Source organism: Zootoca vivipara, chromosome 4 (assembly GCF_963506605.1).
Source record: "Zootoca vivipara chromosome 4, rZooViv1.1, whole genome shotgun sequence".
NCBI classification, from domain to species: Eukaryota; Metazoa; Chordata; class Lepidosauria; order Squamata; family Lacertidae; genus Zootoca; species Zootoca vivipara.
Genome location: NC_083279.1, coordinates 61,615,457 through 61,636,153, shown reverse-complemented (window position 1 = coordinate 61,636,153; position 20,697 = coordinate 61,615,457). Strand labels below are relative to the sequence as shown.

Below are 20,697 nucleotides of genomic sequence, written 5' to 3'. Positions count from 1 at the left end.
TTAGGTCCTATGTGGCATCTAGCATACATTGTTGGTCTTAGGTCTACTAAGATTGGCTTAGTCTTTGACAGCTGGGAGGTGCGTGGGTGACCAGGATGAGATAGTATCCTTACATAGAGCACCACAAGGTCTGGGCATTACTGAAATACTTTGTACTTGGGGCAGAATATGGTACAAAAATAATTCTAATTGAATTTTTTTTAACAAAAAAAAATGGCCTTCACTTGAAATATTATTGATCATAAAGTTGCAGCTGTCTTCCTTTATTTTTTCTTTTTTAGAACTGAATTGCATTACTCTTATAGAATTGTGGAGGGGGCAGTTGAAAAACAGCTCTATTGCTGGATCAAAAGCATAACTTTCTCTCTTTTTTTAAAAAAAAGGTGTTTGAAATGACCTTCAGGAGAAGCTGGTTTGTGGCTTGAATATGCTGATGAAATCACTTTGCTTGCAAGTTGTTTTGCTTTGTAATGAAACTCTAAACGACTAGCCATGCTGAACAGATGATGTTTTCTCCCTTGTACCCTAATATTCATTATTACAATCTGGAACCAAAGTTCATGTATGAATATAGATGAGAAATAGGATTTAAAGGATGCTCATGTGATAATCTCCATTTGATTCTCTTTCCAAAGCCATCACGACCTTTTCTTTATACTGCTGTTGGAAAGAGAAAGCAGGATCTCACTATTCACTGTTATACGTGTGTGCGCGTGCGAACACATCTGGAAGCACTTTGATCCTTCTCTCATTATGCTCAATTTTCCTTTAAATAAATAAGTAAAATATGGGCTCATTTTCCAAACTTTATTTAAACCTGATACTATTTAAGCTATGGTTTTCCCAGTAGTGATGTATGGAAGTGAGAGCTGGACCATAAAGAAGGCTGATCGCCGAAGAATTGATGCTTTTGAATTATGGTGCTGGAGGAGACTCTTGAGAGTCCCATGGACTGCAAGAAGATCAAACCTATCCATTCTTAAGGAAATCAGCCCTGAGTGCTCCCTGGAAGGACAGATCGTGAAGCTGAGGCTCCAATACTTTGGCCACCTCATGAGAAGAGAAGAATCCTTGGAAAAGACCCTGATGTTGGGAAAGATTGAGGGCACTAGGAGAAGGGGACGACAGAGGACAAGATGGTTGAACAGTGTTCTCGAAGCTACGAACATAGAATCATAGAATCATAGAGTTGGAAGAGACCACAAGGGCCATCCAGTCCAACCCCCTGCCAAGCAGGAGTTTGACCAAACATGAGTTTGACCAAACTGCGGGAGACAGTGCAAGACAGGAGTGCCTGGCGTGCTATGGTCCATGAGGTCACGAAGAGTCGGACACGACTAAACGACTAAACAACAACAACAACTATTTCATGATTTTCTCCTGCTTGAGTTCCTAGAATCATAGAGATAGAAATGACCTCAAAGGGCTTCTAGGCGAACTCTTGTCAGTGCAGGAAGCCCACTGCAGCATCCCTAATGCCCAGCCACTTTCTCACCTAACATCTTCTGAGGCTATCTTTTCCAGTTCATCAGACCACCTATAGGAAGTTCTTCCTCATTTTTAGTCTAAATCAGTGTGGTGTAGTGGTTAAGAGCGGTAGACTTGTAATCTGGGGAACAGGGTTCCCCTCTCCGCTCCTCCACATGCAGCTGCTGGGTGACCTTGGGCTAGTCACACTTCTTTGAAGTCTCTCAGCCCCACTCACCTCACAGAGTGTTTGTTGTGGGAGAGGAAGGGAAAGGAGAATGTTAGCCGCTTTGAGACTCCTTCAGATAGTGATAAAATGGGATATCAAATCCAAACTCCTCCTCCTCCTCCTCCTCCTCCTCCTCCTCCTCCTCCTCCTCCTCCTCCTCCTCCTCCTCCTCTTCTTCTTCTTCTTCTTCTTCTTCTTCTTCTTCTTCTTCTTCTTCTTCTTCTTCTATTTTGGACATACTGGACCTACCCTAAGAATGACAGGATATAAATTTGATCCAGGGCCATCTCAAGCACGTCGGGCGCCCTAGTGCCGTGGTGCGGAGATCGCTCCAGTGCCCCCGCCCTGCTCTGTTTCTTGCCACAGCTGGTGGGTGGGCACAGCACGCAGCACGGTTTCTGCGTGGCGCCGGTGCCCTGGCGCCCTGCACCACCCAGACTACCCCTAGAGCCGGCACTGATTTGATCCATAGTTATGTGACAGCCCTTCAAATGTTTTAAAATGCCTTTCATGTTGCTTCTTACTCAACTTCTTCACCCTTTCCTCATAGGAAATTTTGAAAGAGTGTTGTGGACACCTCCTCTAGTTTCTGTTGTTTGCTTTTCCATGGCTCTGGGTAAGAGCCGGATCCAATAGAATTCAAATGGATCTGCTTTAGTTTTATGATTTTAGGTGGGGTCCCCTCCACCCCTCAAATCAAATGGAAGCTTACATTGGTAGGTTGCACAGTAAAATTAATACATGGATCTTCATGAATTTTCCATACAATGACAACAAAATCACCAACAAATCAGAGAACATAACTGGGGGCCAAGTGATGACCTATGATGACAGGCATAGGCAAACTCGGCCCTCCAGATGTTTTGGGACAACAACTCCCATCATCCCTAGCTAACAGGACCAGTGGTCAGGGATGATGGGAGTTGTAGTCCCCAAACATCTGGAGAGCTGAGGTTTGCCTATGCCTGACCTATGATATGCTGGGGTTTTCCCTCCTACCTTTTCAATTGCTTTGTTCAGGTGCTGATCAGAGCTTTACAAGGAAATGGAATTGAAACAGGAAGTGCAAGAGAGTGTGGCTTTTCTAACTTCCTCCTTTGGCTCTATATACCACCTTCACCCACTGATGGTGAGGCAGCTCAGGGTTTGTGAGCACCATGGGAAGTCAAACACTTCATGGTAACCAAGGGCACCAAGTTGGTGACCTCAGGTTGAAGACCATCATCTTGACTTGTCAACAAGACAAAGCAAGCACCCCTTTTTTCATACTCAGCAACATTGCCACCAAGCAATGTTGTGGCAGACACTAGATTTAAGCATGCTAAACATATTCTAAGGAGTATGTAAGATCAAATAAGTTTGGAAGTGGGGAATGATGGTTCATACAAATTCAAATATGAAAAACACTGTTAGAGTCTTTTATATTTTACTGATTAAAAACATTTCGTGCTCAAAAACTTGGGGGGGGGGGTATGCACTGTGTCCAAATACACAGAATTCAGGGGAACTAATATTTCTTTCCCTTACTGACACCCCCCTCATTTTAGCTGTGCATTGAGAACCGTGGGAGCACCCTATACCAAATCACATAAGCAATCTGTGATACACATGCAGAGGTTGTTTTTCAACAATCTAGTGTGAGGACAGGTGCCCCGGGAAAACAAATTATCTTAATTTTTTATCCTTTATCAAGTAGGCCCATTTCCCCCATCGGTTGGGCTTTAAGACTATTGTCAGCCATAATGCAATTATGCCTGGTCTTAGTCCAAACCCGATGAACCAGAGCTTGGCAACAGGAGCTAATGCACCTTCTATATATTTTAAAAAGTGATCAGTGCATGGGAAAGTGTCTTCCACAGAAATCTCTTAATCCTTTCTCTTTATCAGGTGTCTTTGCTACACTGTATGTGTCCATCTATGATACAGACTGTCAAAGGAATCGTTCCATTTGCCCAGTCATGCAAACGGTTAATTATGGCTTTCTTAATAGGTATAACAAACTAGGGAGTCTTAACACAGGCTTTCTGATTTGCAAGGATTCAGGTGGTTCATCGTGATAACTGCTTTGCTATTGCTTTGCCAAGGACTGTATATTGTCTCCCTGCATATTTCACTTATATGCAGAATTCATCATGTGAACGGATGGACTAGATGAATCCCAAGCCGGAATTAAGATTGCCGGAAGAAATATCAATAACCTCAGATATGCAGATGACACAATTTTTATGGCAGAAAGTGAGGAGGAATTAAAGAACCTCTTAATGAGGGTGAAAGAAGAGAGCACAAAATATGGTCTGAAGCTCAACATAAAAAAAAAACTAATATCATGGCCTCTGGTCCCATCACAACCTGGTAAATAGAAGGGAAAGAAATGGAGGCAGTGAGAGATTTTACTTTCTTGGGTTCCATGATCACTGCAGATGGTGACAGCAGTCACGAAATTAGAAGACGCCTGCTTCTTGGGAGAAAAGCGATGACAAACCTAGACAGCATCTTAAAAAGCAAAGACATCACCTTGCCGACAAAGGCCTATATAGTTAAAGCTATGGTTTCCCTAGTAGTGATGTATGGAAGTGAGAGCTGGACCATAAAGAAGGCTGATCGTCGAAGAATTGATGCTTTTGAATTATGGTGCTGGAAGAGACTCTTGAGAGTCCCATGGCAAGAAGATCCAACCTATCCATTCTTCAGGAATCAGCCCTAAGTGCTCACTGGAAGGACAGATCCTGAAGCTGAGGCTCCAATACTTTGGCCACCTCATGAGAAAAGACTCCCTGGAAAAGACCCTGATGTTGGGAAAGATTGAGAGCACAAGGAGAAGGGGACAACATAGGACGAGATGGTTGGACAGTGTTCTTGAAGCTACTAAAATGAGTTTGACCAAACTGCAAGAGGCAGTGGAAGACAGGAGTGCCTGGTGTGCTCTGGTCCATGAAGAGTTGGACATGACTAAATGACTAAACAACAACAACAACCAACAGAACACTATTTGCATTCAATCTTCTCCTCAGTGGGGTGTGATCCTTGACCACATGACAGCCGCCTTGAGTTATCCTCTTCGTAGCTCTGGGCTCCCACAGTAATAATAATCTCCCTTCCTTCCACCCATATGCCCCATTTGCAACCCTAGCTTTGACCATATTCATATAACCAGACTGATGCAATTCTTTCATATTAACGGTATTTTTTATCCATGCAACATGCTAGGAAATGAATATTATGAGTAGTTCCATTCAGTTTTACTGGGAAATTTCATACATTGTAGAAGGAAACTTTATTATACAGGCCCCATAGGATTCAATGCAAATAAATTTCAGTATGCTCTCATTACTAACTCAACTCATTAAATTCAATTGTGACTGCCTTGCTCTAGATCAGAGAAGAGAAGCACTGCAGCACTGCAGTAGTCATGTGAAATGCATATAATTCTCTTAGGAAAAAATTAGGAGGGACCCATCAAATGTGGAACCAGAACTGTATACCGGTAATTGCAGTGACAATATCTATGAGTTCCTGCCAACCTAGCAGTTCCTGCCAACCTAGCAGTTCGAAAGCACGTTAAAATGCAAGTCGATAAATAGGAACCGCTACAGCGGGAAGGTAAACGGCGTTTCCATGTGCTGCTCTGGTTTGCCAGAAGCGGCTTTGTCATGCTGGCCACATGACCTGGAAGCTATACGCCGGCTCACTCGGCCAATAATGCGAGATGAGCGCGCAACCCCAGAGTCGGTCACGACTGGACCTAATGGTCAGGGGTCCCTTTACCTTTACCTATCTATGAGTTATCAGTCTATATGAATGACACTTTTTAAGTGTTGCTTTGAATTCAGTACAGGATACAGCAGAAATGGTTAGCTCAAAAACTCAAGTAGCATGCAAGCTTTTCTGCTTGTGGAAAGACTGTTTTTAGGATGATACATATGCCTTAAATGTATTCATGACTTCAAAGTAGGGTGAATGTTTACCTGATCTTATATCTTGCATTTGGTCTTATCAGAAGCTCTGTTTATTACAATGCATTTTTGATGTGAGTCTCTGAAACTTTTTAAAACAGCAACATTTAAAAGCAAAAAGTTATAAATGCAACTTTAAATATCTATCTTTGTTCCAGAGAACTGTTGATATTATGATTCCCAGAGGGCCTTAAAACAACACGTTTCATGTATTTTCCAAGTCTGTCCAGTCTCAATGAACAGTACTTCCTATTCAGAGTAGGACATTCGAAACATTCTTCATGGAATAACATCTATTTATGGATCTCTTCATATCATCCAAAAATTAAGAACCAAATCTCATTTATATAGTTTTTGGTTTTAATGTACATTTATAACTTTTGGATTTGGGGTTTTTTGGGGGTAAGATTTTGGTTTTTCAACCTTTTGCTTCGTGCGGTGGGGATCTCTGTGTGATTTGAGTGTTTGTTTTTCGGCTTTTGGGGCAGGTGTTCATACGGTTGGATAACACTGAGGAGGTTTCCGCAACTATTATATGAGCAGAAATTGGGGTAAAAGACCTGCAGCCTTATCTAATATTGTTCCTTCACAAAAGCCTGCTTTAAAAGAACCTGCAAAAATTGGGTCTCTGGTTTCCCCTCATTAATTGGGTGTCTGTTGCATTTGGGTGGGGAGGAAGGAGGTTCCTAAGTGATCAGGCAACTTGGCCAGGCAAAGCACATTAAAATGGATAAAGGGATTTCCTGACAGTATAAATACCTGCACACGACTTCCCTGTGCACCATAACCCATGTTATGTATATATGCAAGGGAAAGTGGTAGCAATCGAATCCGAACTGCTGGGAACTGCATAGGGTAGACTTGGGAGGAAAGCAAGGCAAGGCATCTCTTCATTCTTCCTTTTCTGTTTGCTTGTGGGAATGAGTTGTCAAGCCTTTCCTTCAGCTGACACCTTCATCCCTTTGAATTCAGACTCGTCACCCTCTCTGCCTCTGATAATGCATCACAGTGCTGCAGAGTGCTTACCCGTCTCCAATCATGCCACCAATGTGGTATCAACAGGTACTTTTTTTTATTCTATCAGTGTTGCTCTTCTCAATGTGCCATGCCTTGGCATCTTTCATATGCTACGCAAGCCCTTGAAGGGAAAACTTTTTTTTAAGAGATTAGGTTCTCTGAGCAAATGATTCAAACTAAAACTACCAGCATGCCAGGTTTAATTGTGTATGGTGTAGTTTTTTTAATTGCCACATTAGCTTTCCAGTAAAATCTTCACAATGGAGAATATGGATCCTCATAATGCATCATCAAAAAGCTGGTGTCTTATTTACTTATCTGATGTCGTATTTCTTTAAAGTGTTTCTTAAATGTTTCATCAGAAGATTCCAGGGTGGTGTACAAACGTGTGAATAAAATCAATTCACACAATGTACAAAATTTAAAACCATTTAAAAACAAGACAAAACATAAATCTAAAATGGTGAAAGCGTATCACAATTCCTAAAAACCATTTACAATCTAAATGTCTTATTTTCTACCTCTCAAAAACTCATACCAAAGAATGGGAAGATGCATTTTATGAAGTGGAAAATAAAACCAACCTGTTTGCACATATGCCAGCACTAAAAATCTAAGGTGGTGCAAATTTTAACCAAGCTAATAAATCCTGTTTTCAGTTGCATGTCTAAGTATGGCATTATTAACAATTAATTTTCATTTCATTTGGACTCTTCCATATGACATTTTATTTTTGTTGTTGCTGCTGCTCTAGGTGGTGGTATATTCTGCAACATGTAATTGACTCATTTATACTGAATTTGTGGTGGTTTATATTGGAGCATCCACACATCCTTCTGCTTTGTTAGTTGTTCTTCAATGATTCCCCAGTGTTATTGCATTATTGTCATCTGGAGCTGCACATCTTGAACTAGAGTGCTATAAAAGCTATCTGGGAGTGAAAAACAAAAAAATAACTTTGAATGTTTGTGGTATGAAAAGTTAAAGGATTTTAGCAGTAACATGCACTGTTTGGAAACAGAAGAGTTTGTCTGCCTCCAAAACCTTTGCAAACACAAACAGTATTGAAAGGGGATTGTATGTATAACCTCCTTGATACCAAATAATCATGAAAGCACAATAAAAACGATGCTTGGAAGGGCCCTTAGAGTTGATCAAAAGCATCAATTTATTCCAAGTGGCGTGAAATGACATTTCAACCTTAAATAAAAATCATTTGTATGCCCATTTTTTTCAAAATCCAGTGTGTGTGTTTAAGCAGAAGAGAAAATAGAATCAGAAAAAAGCTGCTACCAAAAACCCAGGGAGGGGCACAGGGAATGAGAATTAATCTACTGTATATTGAAGGTACAGCAAAAAGAGTTTTCACCAACCAATATAAGTTTGATAAGGAAGGAGCCAACAAGCCTCCTAGAGGGAATTCCATAGTCAGGGCTGCAAGCATAGAAATTCTGTCCCATTTTCCTACCACCAGCATGACTGAACCCAGCTGGAAAGGGCCTCAAAGATCTCAGAAATTGGGTATGATCGCATGATGATCCTTAAAAGACCTTGGTCCTGAATCTTTAAAGGCAGTATTCAGCACTTTGAATTGGGATTGGAAACAGCCCTATCCAAGGTCAGTCTCAAGTGGAAAAGTGGGCCGTGGGTTCTGGACTTTCTGCCGCATCTGCATTTGTCTCAAGTCATACTTTCAAACACTTGCAAGGTTTTATATAACTTGCCAGAGAGTTCACAGTTTTAGAATAAATTTTCAAAATAATAATTGTCTCAAAAAGCACCAGAATTAGGTTTGAGGGCTACCTTGGCAAAGTTCTACCTGGTCAACCTCAACTTCACCAATGTCTCCCCACTAACCCTGGCACCCCCCCCCCTCCAAATAATTTTTTTCTGGTAGTTGTGGACTCACAACTAAATGCTGCACTATGGTCCCAGTGACTGGTCATGCCACATCAACAACAATAGGACAGACCACTCAGAAGTAGGCAGAGATGCCTGGTGTTGGTTTAGAATGATAGCTGCTCCTTGGGAAGGCAGGGAGATATGAAGTCAACAAATAAATACAATTAATTAAATATGATTTTTAAGGTAGAGATCCATGTCCCATTGACAGAGGCTTTTGTGTAGAGTTGCTTCATCACTCCGCATCTGGTTTCTCCCAAATGAGTTATATCAGTGATGCATGAAAGTCATTGTGCTCAGAAACTGCTACTCTCTCCTCTCCCCTGCAGGCAATTTAAGCCAGGCTCTTTTCAGTTCCTTGGGTTTTCTGTGACTTCAAGAGCCTCTCCGTTTTTAATTTCAGAGAAGCATCAAGATGTGTATTAAAGCAGATGACCCCGAAAGTATATTATGCTGTATCCAACGATTTCAAAGATCATTAAGTTAAAACTTTTTTTTCCCTGTTACATGGGAGAAAACCAATTTGTGGATTCAAAAGAAATGAAGAAAGAAGCAGAACGCTGCGCTGCCGTTTTAATTTAATGTGAAATAGAATCCTTCCAGGAATATAATTCATTTCTATTTCAATGCCTTAAAACAAGAACCGTGGCTGAAAGAATGAAAATCAAAAATGGCTTGGCACACAGTGATTTATTTGCAGTGGATAACGCCCCACCCCACACACATAGACACATATATGTGTATGCTTTTTTAAAAAAAAACAAATTGTGAATAGTTCATATTGTGGACTTTTGATAAGCCTGCCAGATAAGGATTGACCTGTGATTAGTACAGAACTATATTGAAACTTGCACATGTGATCTTTAACAAACAGTTCTGTTTTGAAGTAAAACTGGATGTACTGATTTGCAGGCAGGGGAGTTCCTTCTGTGTAAAATGGAATCAAACCAAAGAACAATGGGTATATTTGACTAACGCAGAAGCCATTCATAGTTCAAAAAGTAGTCAAATGTTCCTTTGATTCCTTTATCATCTGCCCACATCAGACTTGGCGATTTTTTTTAAAAAAAGTTTTATTTTGTAAAATTTACATAATAAAATAACGTTTCATAAGCATAATTTATATTATATGTGTCAAGCGTTTCCAGCAAACGATATAACTAGCACACAATGGCCTACATTTACCGGACTTCTGCTCCACCTGCTTTCAACAACTTTGTCCTGCGTGGTAAATCTGAGCTGCATTGAAAGCTGGGTGCATGCAGTTGCTTTCTTAAGACGCTCTCCAAAATGTAGAGAATAGACTCAAGACAGAGCCAAAATGTGAATATAATATATTATTTTTTTGCCTGTTTGTTTATTTCATAACACAACTTGATTGTCAAAAAAAAGAAAGAAAAAAAGAACAATGCTCAACGCAGTTTACAAAAAGATAAAACAATAAAATACAGTGGTATCTCAGGTTAAGTACTTAATTGGTTCCGGAAGTCCGTACTTAACCTGAAACGTACTTAACCTGAAGTGAACTTTCCCATTGAAGCTAATGGAAAGTGGATTCTTCAGTCCCCGGAGTACTTAACCTGAAAGTACTCAACCTGAAGCGTACTTAACCTGAGGTATGATTGTAAAGGAAAAAAATTACAACCATACTTTAAAGCATATAGATAGAAGGTAAAACACTAAAGCTGATTAAAATTACCTCCACTTTCATAGTTTCTGGGTAGGCTTATCTAAACAGGATTTTTTTTAGCAGGCAACAAACATAGGACAGTGAAGGCACCTGCTTCATCTCTCAACAGGCAGGGAGTTCCAAAGTGTAGATGCTGCCACACTAAACGGGTCTTGTGTGACACCCATAGTGGTGCTAATTCTGCAACTGAAGAGGTCAAATGGGCGCATGTGGGGCAAGGCAATCCTAGTACACTGGTCCCAAGTTGTTAAGGGTATAGAGTATGTTAGTTTGCATTTCTTGGTGCAGAAAATATTGATCTGTTGTGTAGAGATCTTTCCTATTCTAATTAATTCCAGAGGGTTCTGGAAGCTTCTCTGTGTGAAAGAAACAAGCAGGAACTTCCTGATGTTTGGGGTTATTCCTTCAGAGAAGCTGAGTACAGCTGGCTTAAACTGGTTCTCTTATCTTTTCAGTCAAGGTCATGAGGACTATAAAAGTAGGGCCAGAAGGAGCCTGGGTTTCTCTTTTTCTTTCTTTCTTTTCTTTTCCTTCTGGTGTAGTGTTCTGTATCATAGCATGCTTAGTGTTAAGGTTTTAGACATATTCTAAGTTATTGTAAGTTTAAGTTAAGTCCGCTGCAGCTGGATTTCTTATGGACAGTGCCAATCCTGAATGTATTGGATTTGTGACCATTATGCTCATTTGCTGTCAGTAAAGCTCGGCTGGATGAAATATTAATTGCCTCTGGTCTATTTGGGGGGGGGGAATCCTGCAATGTGTTTAAGTTTTTACTCTGCTAACTATACATTGGAATCTATTCTGGGTCAATATTGAGTAGAATTTCAATGACATAGTGTACTTTGGTAGGGTTGAAAGGATGCTCTTCGGGTCCTTATACATGTGCTTACCGGTCTCATCTGTTTTGTTAACCCCAACCCCTAAATCTTCCTCCATATACCTCTCCATGCCGACACTGGGAAATGTTATATCAGGTCTGCATTATTCCATCCCTTCCTGCCATTATGGAAACCAGCAAGCTGCCTACGGAGTGATGGCAGGTAAGAAATGTTCTCTTAAAACCAGTGGGCCCATAAGGGGGGTGGGGAATGCATCTGTAACTAATTCAGTTTGTCTCAACTGAAATGGTATTACTCCACTCTCAACTTCCTCCCCCCCTTTTTTACCCAGGTATCAAGCCTGCGGGTCCAGATATGCTGGCAGCCAGCCTCTCTCAAAGCCGCATTTTGCAGACCTGCACTATGCCCCATCCCAACATTGTGAATGGTGTTGGCACATTGCAAGGCAAGTCTGTCCTGTTTCATTTCGTTTTGTTTTCCCTAACTGATTAACCTTGTTACATAAAAGGCTTCAGTGCCTGAGAGGCATTCCTGTAACAGCAGTAGTTCAAAATCAAAAGGAGCAGGGTTTAAATCTTAATTGCCATTTAAAAACAATGAAAAGCCATACAGAATAAGGATGACGAAAAGGGACCTTGTGGTTGAAGCTAGTTGTCATTATCGGGAATGAATGAATGAATCTTTATCTGTGTCAGCCATTGGCCATGGCAATAAAACAACAATAAGATATACAAAGAATAGAAATAAAAAGTCAATTAAATAAAATACATCTTAGGGTTTATAATCAATAATCAAATAGTGGATCTTATTCTGATTGCCCCAGCTAATAAGCTTGCAACCTTTGCTGTCACCTGCTCATCTTGATCTGTCAAGTGAAAGGATACTGTAGCAGTGGTTGGGCGACCCAGAATGGACAATAAAAGAAGAAGAGTTTGGATTTGATATCCCGCTTTATCACTACCCGAAGGAGTCTCAAAGCGGCTAACAATCTCCTTTCCCCTCCTCCCCCACAACAGACACCCTGTGAGGTGGGTGGGGCTGAGAGACTTCAGAGAAGTGTGACTAGCCAAAGGTCACCCAGCAGCTGCATGTGGAGGAGCGGAGACGCGAACCTGGCTCCCCAGATTATGAGTCTACCACTCTTAACCACTACACCACACTGGCGTGATAATCTCATTCCTCAAGTCTTTATAAAGAGTGCAAGCCAGAAGGGCATGTGCCACTGATTCGATACTGCCATCTCCACAGGGACATAAGCATTTTTTGTGTGGAATCTGTTGGAATCGTCCCTCAAGTACAGCCATTTAAAAACGATGAAAAGCCATGAAAAGGGACCTTGTGGTTGGGGCTAGTCATCTTCATCGGGAGGGAATTCTGCAAACTCAGGAGCTGCCCCAGAAAAGGCCCCGTCTTGTCTATTCACTAACCAAATCTATTTTTGGTTCCCGTTGCTCAGTCCCTGCTCCTGCCAACCTAGCAGTTTGAAAGCACATCAAAGTGCAAGTAGATAAATAGGACCGCTCCAGCGAGAAGGTAAACAGCGTTTCCGTGCACTGCTCTGGTTCGCCAGAAGCGGCTTAGTCATGCTGGCCACATGACCCGGAAAAACTGTCTGCGGACAAACGCCGGCTCCCTCAGCCTGTAGAGTGAGATGAGAGCGCAACCCCAAAGTCGTCTACGACTGGACCTAACGGTCAGGGGTACCTTTACCTAATGGGCTTGGAAGCATATTGGGAAGCCAGCACAGTGTATTTGTTTATTCATTTCCAATATTTATAGACCACTTTTCACCACAGATGGTCATAGAGCAGTTTACAGAACAACCAATAAGACCAGTGGACATAGGAGCAGGGTAATATGAAATGATAATAAGCTATTAAGACTTCAGTCCCATGCCACTTACCTGTGAGAGAGTCCCATTGATCTTGGTGAGGCTTACTTTTGAGTAAAAGTCTGCCTAGGATTGCACTGCTGCTAAATGATGTGATCTAGAAAATTATAGCATTTGTTTTCATTCTCCAACAGGTAGCCTCACCCCTTGCCTTTATAAATTTCCTGACCATGCGCTGAGCGCCAGTTCATGTGCTCTGGGCCACAGCTTTCCTTCCATGCACCCCTCCATCCTTGGAGATGACTCGGTCACTGATTTTAAGCAGGAATTCCGCAAGAAGAACAAGTCAATCGAAGAACCAATAGACATGGATTCTCCTGAAATCAGGGAGCTAGAAAAGTTTGCCAACGAGTTCAAGCTGAGAAGAATTAAGCTGGGTATGTGACTCGTTTAACTAAGGATGTTAGGAGATATTTTTTAAAAATATTTTGCTTATGCTAAAGCGACAAATGCATGGATTGTGGCATACTGATAATGATAAAATGGTCAACTTTCAGTAGCAGAGTAGAAAGGGCAGTGTAAAAGGGCCATGTCTAAGTACTATTGTGAATGAACTGGGTTTTTACCGCATAGTGGAGCTTTTCAAGCCTTCCACATTCTTCAAAAATTGTGCACTGATATAAATGATCATATGCAGGAAATCTAAATGGGAATGTCTTTTCTGAGTAGTAGGAAATGTATAGCACAAGCCTTGTGTAGTCCAAGGATAAGTCCCAGACTCCCTTTTTAGTTTGTCTGCTTCTGTGTTAAAATTAAAACATTATATTTTGTACAAGCAACAGGCAGTCTTGTGACAGCTTAAAAACAAAGATATTTACTTTGGCATAACTTGTGTGGCATGTGGTGCATAAATTGACTGTAGATGCATTAAGTGTTATCCATAGATGCAGAATCATCCTCTCTACCGATCTCACTGAGGTCAGAAGAAAAAGATACGCAGAAAAGTACAGGGGTTGCTAATTACGGCACTACCAGTGGCCATTCATGCAAAGTTGATAATTTGGACAGCCTGGCATTGGTAGCTAATTAGCACATGCAGTCTTCAAGGTGACACAGGATTCTTTGTTATTTTTGCAGTCGCAGATTAATGGCTTCCCCATTGGAAAACCTTTTCTGTGTCTGATTGGTGTGAAATCAAAATCAGATTTGTTTTATTAGATGAAAGAAAAACTCTAGAAGAGCTTCAAAACCATCAGTGTATGTATATATATAGAGGGTGTGTGTGTGTGTTTGTGTGTGTGTTTGTGTGTGTGTGTGTGTGTGTGTAGATTGATAAACAGATAGATAAAGTGTTCCTATGCCAGCATCTTTCCCTTAGCTTGTGGGATTGTTTTCTTTTGGCAGGTTATACCCAAACTAATGTTGGAGAGGCTTTGGCTGCCGTGCATGGCTCCGAGTTCAGCCAAACAACTATTTGCCGGTTTGAAAACCTGCAACTGAGCTTCAAGAATGCTTGCAAACTAAAATCCATCCTAACCAAGTGGCTGGAGGAAGCAGAACAAGTAGGAGGTATAACCCAAAATTCCATGGCTCTTCTTAGAGGAGATTTCCTTGCTTGTGTGCATTGAAACTGATGTGCAACAAATTTCAGAAAGCACAGGCCTGCTCCAGCAACCCCTTTAGCACAATTAGTCAAGGGAGGAAGCAGGATTGTTCCTACTAGCTCTGACCCAGGTGCCAATGAACCAGATTACAAAGCACCCCCTGGGTCTTAGGTGTGGGTCCTATTTTGAAATCACTGAAATGTGAGTGTTTAGTTCACAGGAATTACAGGTCACAACAGCTTTTGATACTGTGCATGTTTTCATTGGAAGTCACTTTGTCTCACAATGTTCTGTTCTGCAGCTTTATACAATGAAAAAGTTGGAGTGAATGAGCGGAAAAGGAAACGCAGAACAACCATAAGGTAACGCGGTTGGATGCTGAACTGGGCTTTTCAGCTTTGGGAAACGCAGTCAGCCAGCACTTGAGTATTCCCACCTGTAGGAATAGTCTCCTAAGGGCCCATCCTACATACCAGGGGTTAGGGACCTCGAGTCCAGGGGCAAAATGCAGCCTACCTGGTCTTTCTAGCGATCCCTCAAGACTTTCCCCACACATCCCCTGGAATAAGCCCCCAATGGCCCTGCTCTATGACAACCATGAGTGCTTTTGCCCATCTTACTCATCTGGATGGATGGTGGAGTGAGGTGTGTGTGTGTGTGTAAACCTCTGACTCTTGTGTGGGTAGAATGTAGCTTCCTGTGGAAAGGTAAGAGTCTTCCCCATTGGCCCACTATTGCATTTGTCCCGGCCCACTAACACAACACAGCCCTTAGGCACAAAGAGTAGCCCTTCCATGCTATAAAGCACTTGTCTGAGGCCAAGTCCCTAGAATCATAGAATTGTAGAGTTGGAAAGTCCCGGCCGGTGGCATGTAGAATTAGGCTGCTTAGCTTATTTTCCTTTAGTTGTTTTGTTAAGAAGTGTTTTATAGAAGATGGTTGCTTTGCTGATGATTTGTAATTGTTTTACTGGCGATTTGTTAATTATTCTAAGTGATTTATGTTGTAATTGTGATGGTCTGTTATGTTGTGACGGTCTGTTATGTTGTTTATTGTTGTAATCCACTTTGTGACTCACGTAAGTGAAATGTGGCATAGAAATATAATGAATGAAGGACCCTGAGGGTCATCTAATCTAGTCCAACCCCCTGCAATGCAGGAATCCTGCCCACAGCCTTCCCTGGGTGGGCTCGAACCACCAACCTTCTGCTTAATAGCCAGATGCCCTGACCCATTGCACCACTTCCAAATACACATGTATAGGATTGCCTTGTTAATTACATATATGGTCCTTGTATTTGTTGGGGGGCAAGGTCCAAAACATCACACTTTGCTCCTTTATATACTTATGGTTGAGTTCATGGTCTCTTTAAAAGACCCATGCTAATTCAATCTTCTACGATTTTGAATCAATAAAACCACAATGTTTTGTTTTACTCCATCACACTGCCGATGCTGATACACCCAGCCACCCATTCCTGGTTTGTTTAACCTCAACAACACAAATACATTGCAAAGTACACCAACTTCTCTAAAAGAAACCCTGAAAAGGGAACATACCATCCCAGCTGTTTTACATCAGAAACCTAACTGCTTCGGACAGCCCCTTTCATGTCAAACATAAAGTATAATGCTTCCCCCTTGTGGTCAAAATGAAAAATTGTTCCGCTACGGAGGGAATTGTTTTTTGTTATCCCACATGGCTTTGGAAGAAATTTTCTGTACTGTACTGTACCACATATCTGAATATTTTCACAATATTTCAGTTTGGGCTGAAAAGCACAACAAGCAGCTTGGAGGCAATTTCAACATTCATTTGTAGTTTCCCCAAAGAATGAGGCAATATCATAATAAGGTTTCCAACTTGTTTTTAAACGTTATGCTCTCAGATTAGAACCGCAAATTAAAGCCAATTTTAAAAGTGATTTGGTAAAACACATAATTTTGTGTTAACTGATACAGATTACCTTTTTTTGCTCAAGTGTTTTCACTAAAACACATTTGGCAATGTCCCATCCCTTTTTAAAGCACCAATTTGAGCCTTGCTTTTCTCTTTTCTCTCTTGAATTTGGGGCTGCCCTCTTTTTCTCCGCTAGTATTGAAAGCACAGGGATGAATATGGATGATGCTTCCTATTTGTATCGCACAACCCAGGCAACAAATGATATGTGGATGTCATACTTTTTTCCCCTGCCATGTATGTGAAACGCCTTGCATGAACTGGCCTTGCATAGTTTCCATGCAGCCTGAGATACCAAGGATATGATCGGATTGTTATGGTTCTCCTTTCTAGCATTGCAGCCAAAGAAGCTCTCGAGAGCCATTTTGCAGAACAAAGCAAGCCTTCATCTCAGGAGATCATGAGGATGGCTGAGGGGCTCAATCTGGAGAAAGAAGTGGTGAGGGTCTGGTTCTGCAACAGAAGGCAACGAGAGAAGAGAGTGAAGACCAGTTTGCACCAGAACACCTTTAATTCCATTATTAAGGACCACCAAGAGTGCCACTAGGATTTATTGGCGTGAAGCGGGTTTTTAGACAGCAACACTTTGAAAACTGGACTCCCCCCCCCCCCCCGCAAAAAAAAGGGAAAAGAAATGGGCCTAAATGCAGGGCATGTAGTGCTTACCACTTTTACAAGTTTGTCACGCTTAATGGTATAATAATTTTAGGGATGCTTCATTTAAATACTGTGCGGTTAATACAGCCTAGTGCAGCAGCACCTTGTGCATTTTAGTAATGTCAAACATGTGGAAAATAGGCAAAGCAGGAATGAAAACTGCTTGGCCTATTTTAATACCACTATCTATAATGTAGGAGGGTGATGATGACTCCTATGGGTGCAGAATGCAGAAGTTAGGTGGTTAGATATTCACCTTTAAAGGGTGGCCTACTGTGGAACACTATTTGCATACTGTATTTTGGAGGGGGTGTTCTCACACATCCAAGTGCTTTGCTTTCTTTATTTTAGGCTAAAATCTTTTACTTGTTCACCGCTGCTGCCAGGTATCTAAATATTAAATCAATTATATATCTCATTTTACCCACCAGTACCTAGCTATGGATCAGCGTGGTACAAAACAGCACCAATTCCATTTTAAAGTAAAAAGCAGAGTAACTTATTATTTATTTTAAGTATAAACAGCTGAGGATCTTAGCTTGTGTAGATACTATACAGTATGTTGATCTGTACATGGTTTACTGTTTAACTCAGAATGGTTACAGTTGAAGTTATTGCTTCTTGAAGAAGAAGAAACTGAGAGATTCAATTTCCTCCCTATAGTCAGTTTCCCTAAACCACTCCAACCCAGTTAATATTCATAGAATCATAGAGTTGGAAGAGACCACAAGGGCCATCCAGTCCAACCCCATGCCAAGCAGGAAACACCATCAAAGCATTCTTGACATATGCCCATCAAGCCTCTGCTTAAAGACCTCCAAAGAAAGAGACTCCACCACATTTCTTGGCAGCAAATTCCACTGTCAAACAGCTCTTACTGTCAGGAAGTTCTTCCTAATGTTTAGGTGGAATCTTCTTTCTTGGAGTTTGAACAACCTTTCTCCCTCATCTATATGACATTCATCCATCTAGGTGTGGAGAACTACACATGCAGTCAAAACACAAAGGCTGCAGGCTGCACCCACATTGCTACTCTTCAAATTTGTGCCTCCAATAATCCCTTGTCTGTTGAAATAGGCAGGTGTGGGGGGGTGTTCTCTCACTTCTAATCTGCATTTCAGAAATTCCCTAGGTCCTGAAGTGTAAGCTCTGAAACTTACATTGAGATCCAAAGACTAGAAAAACGCCATTTAACTTATACCAGCCTAATCAATTTGGACAGAGATTGAGATGGAAGGGATATTTAAAAGCCTGAGGTTATGGGGAAATTCTGCTGACATCTATATGTTATAGTCCTTTAATCCAAATACTCTCATTAGCGCCCTAGACATTAATTGAACTAGCTAAGTAAGTTACAGCATGAAGCCTTTTCCTCTGCAAGAATGAGATTTCATAGGAGGGGAGGAAAAGATGACAGGAATCAAGGGATTTCAGAGGGGGGGAGATGAAAAAAACTGTCAGTTCTGACTGGGGCAGGCTTATCGGTGGCATTGATGAGGACTCCGTTGACAGGATCCTTAAACCTAAAAGCTCCTTAAAGCAGTTGTCGTCTAATGAGCAGTTTTAGCAAACAGTGAGGGGCCTGGTGCTTAAAATATTGCCAAGAACTTTTAATATGGGAAAGGCTTATAGGGAGGCATTATCTAACATCTGCATTCTGTACATTCATCTTTAAAGCTACTTCACTCTACCTTTGCATTTTGATTTTTTGCTTTGTGAAGTCCAGCGAGGATTAAAAGCTTGCTGTTACCAAAAGGAAGTTGGCCCAATGAGAGGTATTCCTTAAACTACATTGGAATAAACATGGCAATTACCTCTATCCTGGCTTATACAGGAAAGCCAGTAATGTATTAGTTTAAAGGCCTCATCCTAAAAACGAAAGGATCATGCTAAAGCACCATGTACTATAGGGGGTCTCTAACTGGGAACTTTATTAATAAGCTACACGGCTTGCGACCCACATCTTGTAAATGATCATAGCACAGAATGGGAGACACACACGGCTAGGTACAAACAAGCATTTGGCAATCAACAAAAAACACAATTTTTTATTTTGTTGCATTTAGATCCCACATTTTTCTCCAAGGAGCACAAGGTAGAGTAATAAAATTGTAGAGTTGGAAGAGACTCGTTCAGCCCAACCCCCTGCAATGGAGGAATCTCTTGCCCAAGATTGGTCTCGAGCCTATGACCCTGAGATTAAGAGTCTCATGCTCTATCGACTGAGCTATGGCTGTGGTTCTCCCCATTCTCATTTAATAATGGCCTGGTTCGTGTCACTTCAAACCATAGTTTAAAATAATTGTGGTGGAAAACAGTGTCCAGACAAGGTTAAGGGAAAGATTCTGATCATCCACCACAGGCCATTTTGACAGGAGGGTGGAGTCTCCCACTTGTCAATCCCAAGGTGACTCTATCTATCTATCTATCTATCTATCTATCTATCTATCTATCTATCTATCTATCTATCTATCTATCATTGCAGGCATGGCTGATCCTTGGCATCACCAATTTCACTTCAAGCCAGCATTGCAAATGAATGTGTGTGCTCACAGCAAGCTGTTTTGGAGCTTGCTATTAATGCCAATCCCATCAGCTGGTTGGTGCTGACAGCAAGGCTTGCTTGCCCAGGAACAGTGAGGAGTGCACTTTTAAAGAGCTCACCTGTTCCTTTGCAGCCGTGTCTCCACACCCTGAAAGCAGGTGTGTTGGGGTGTGGTTTGAGGAAAACTGCTTTTCAGGCCAAATTGGGGCCTGGCAGACTTGGGGTTCTTCAGCCCTAGTTTAATGCGATGTGTGAACCACCTCAGTGTCAATTAAAACACAAAAGTTGTGTTGTCTGGATACTGTTCAATGGATAAACAAGCATCAGGAATTGTTGGGAAACACAGCATTATTGCCAAGCTGCGTAATGTTTATTTTGCTGTGTAATTTCTTCTGTAGTATATCAGCCAGTTTAAAACTTTCAGCATTGCATACTTCTACATTTTTGTTATTTGTCAGGGTGGAAGCCTAAAATAAAACACATTTTTTGCAAGAACAGGAATTGCAATATACATGTTTTGATATCTATCATTCTGTTGTCCTGGTATTATTTATCTAGTGTTTTTTCTTTCTTTCAAAATTGCAGTACAGCTACACTTCTAGCTGCTATTGAATGAATTTGATGCTCCAGCTTCCATTTTATGGTGATCAACACTCTGTTCAGAAATAAAATTCTGCTACGGAACAGCTGCCTGACACACATGCATAGTAGCAGCCTTCTTCCCTAAAACAATGACAACTCTTTTCATACATGAAGATTATAATGCAATATATGTGAAGGGAGAGAGTTGAAACCTTTAGATCTAGCATTATTAGAGAAACTGAAATGAAGAGAAACTCAGTTAACTAGTGCCTCATTCAGGAGGCATTCCTTCATTCCATTCCCTCCCTAAAATGTTTTTATTCAGCACTCACCATTGACAAAACATTTTCAAGTATTGTTTGATTGTCCAGCTTTAGTTGGGCAGCATTTGTAATACTTGTAACTTTCCCACTAGAGTAGA

General features: G+C 41.2%; 1 protein-coding gene across 1 annotated transcript; it reads left to right on the top strand.

Moving 5' to 3' along the window:
* Positions 1 to 6,569: 6,569 nt before the first annotated feature.
* Positions 6,570 to 17,039, top strand: POU1F1 (POU class 1 homeobox 1). The gene is made up of 7 exons (XM_035115498.1): positions 6,570 to 6,711; positions 11,233 to 11,298; positions 11,429 to 11,546; positions 13,127 to 13,365; positions 14,333 to 14,497; positions 14,834 to 14,894; positions 16,826 to 17,039. The coding sequence occupies exons 1-7, from the start codon at positions 6,570 to 6,572 to the stop codon at positions 17,037 to 17,039; spliced, it is 1,005 nt and encodes a 334-aa protein (XP_034971389.1).
* The last annotated feature ends 3,658 nt before the right edge of the window (positions 17,040 to 20,697 follow it).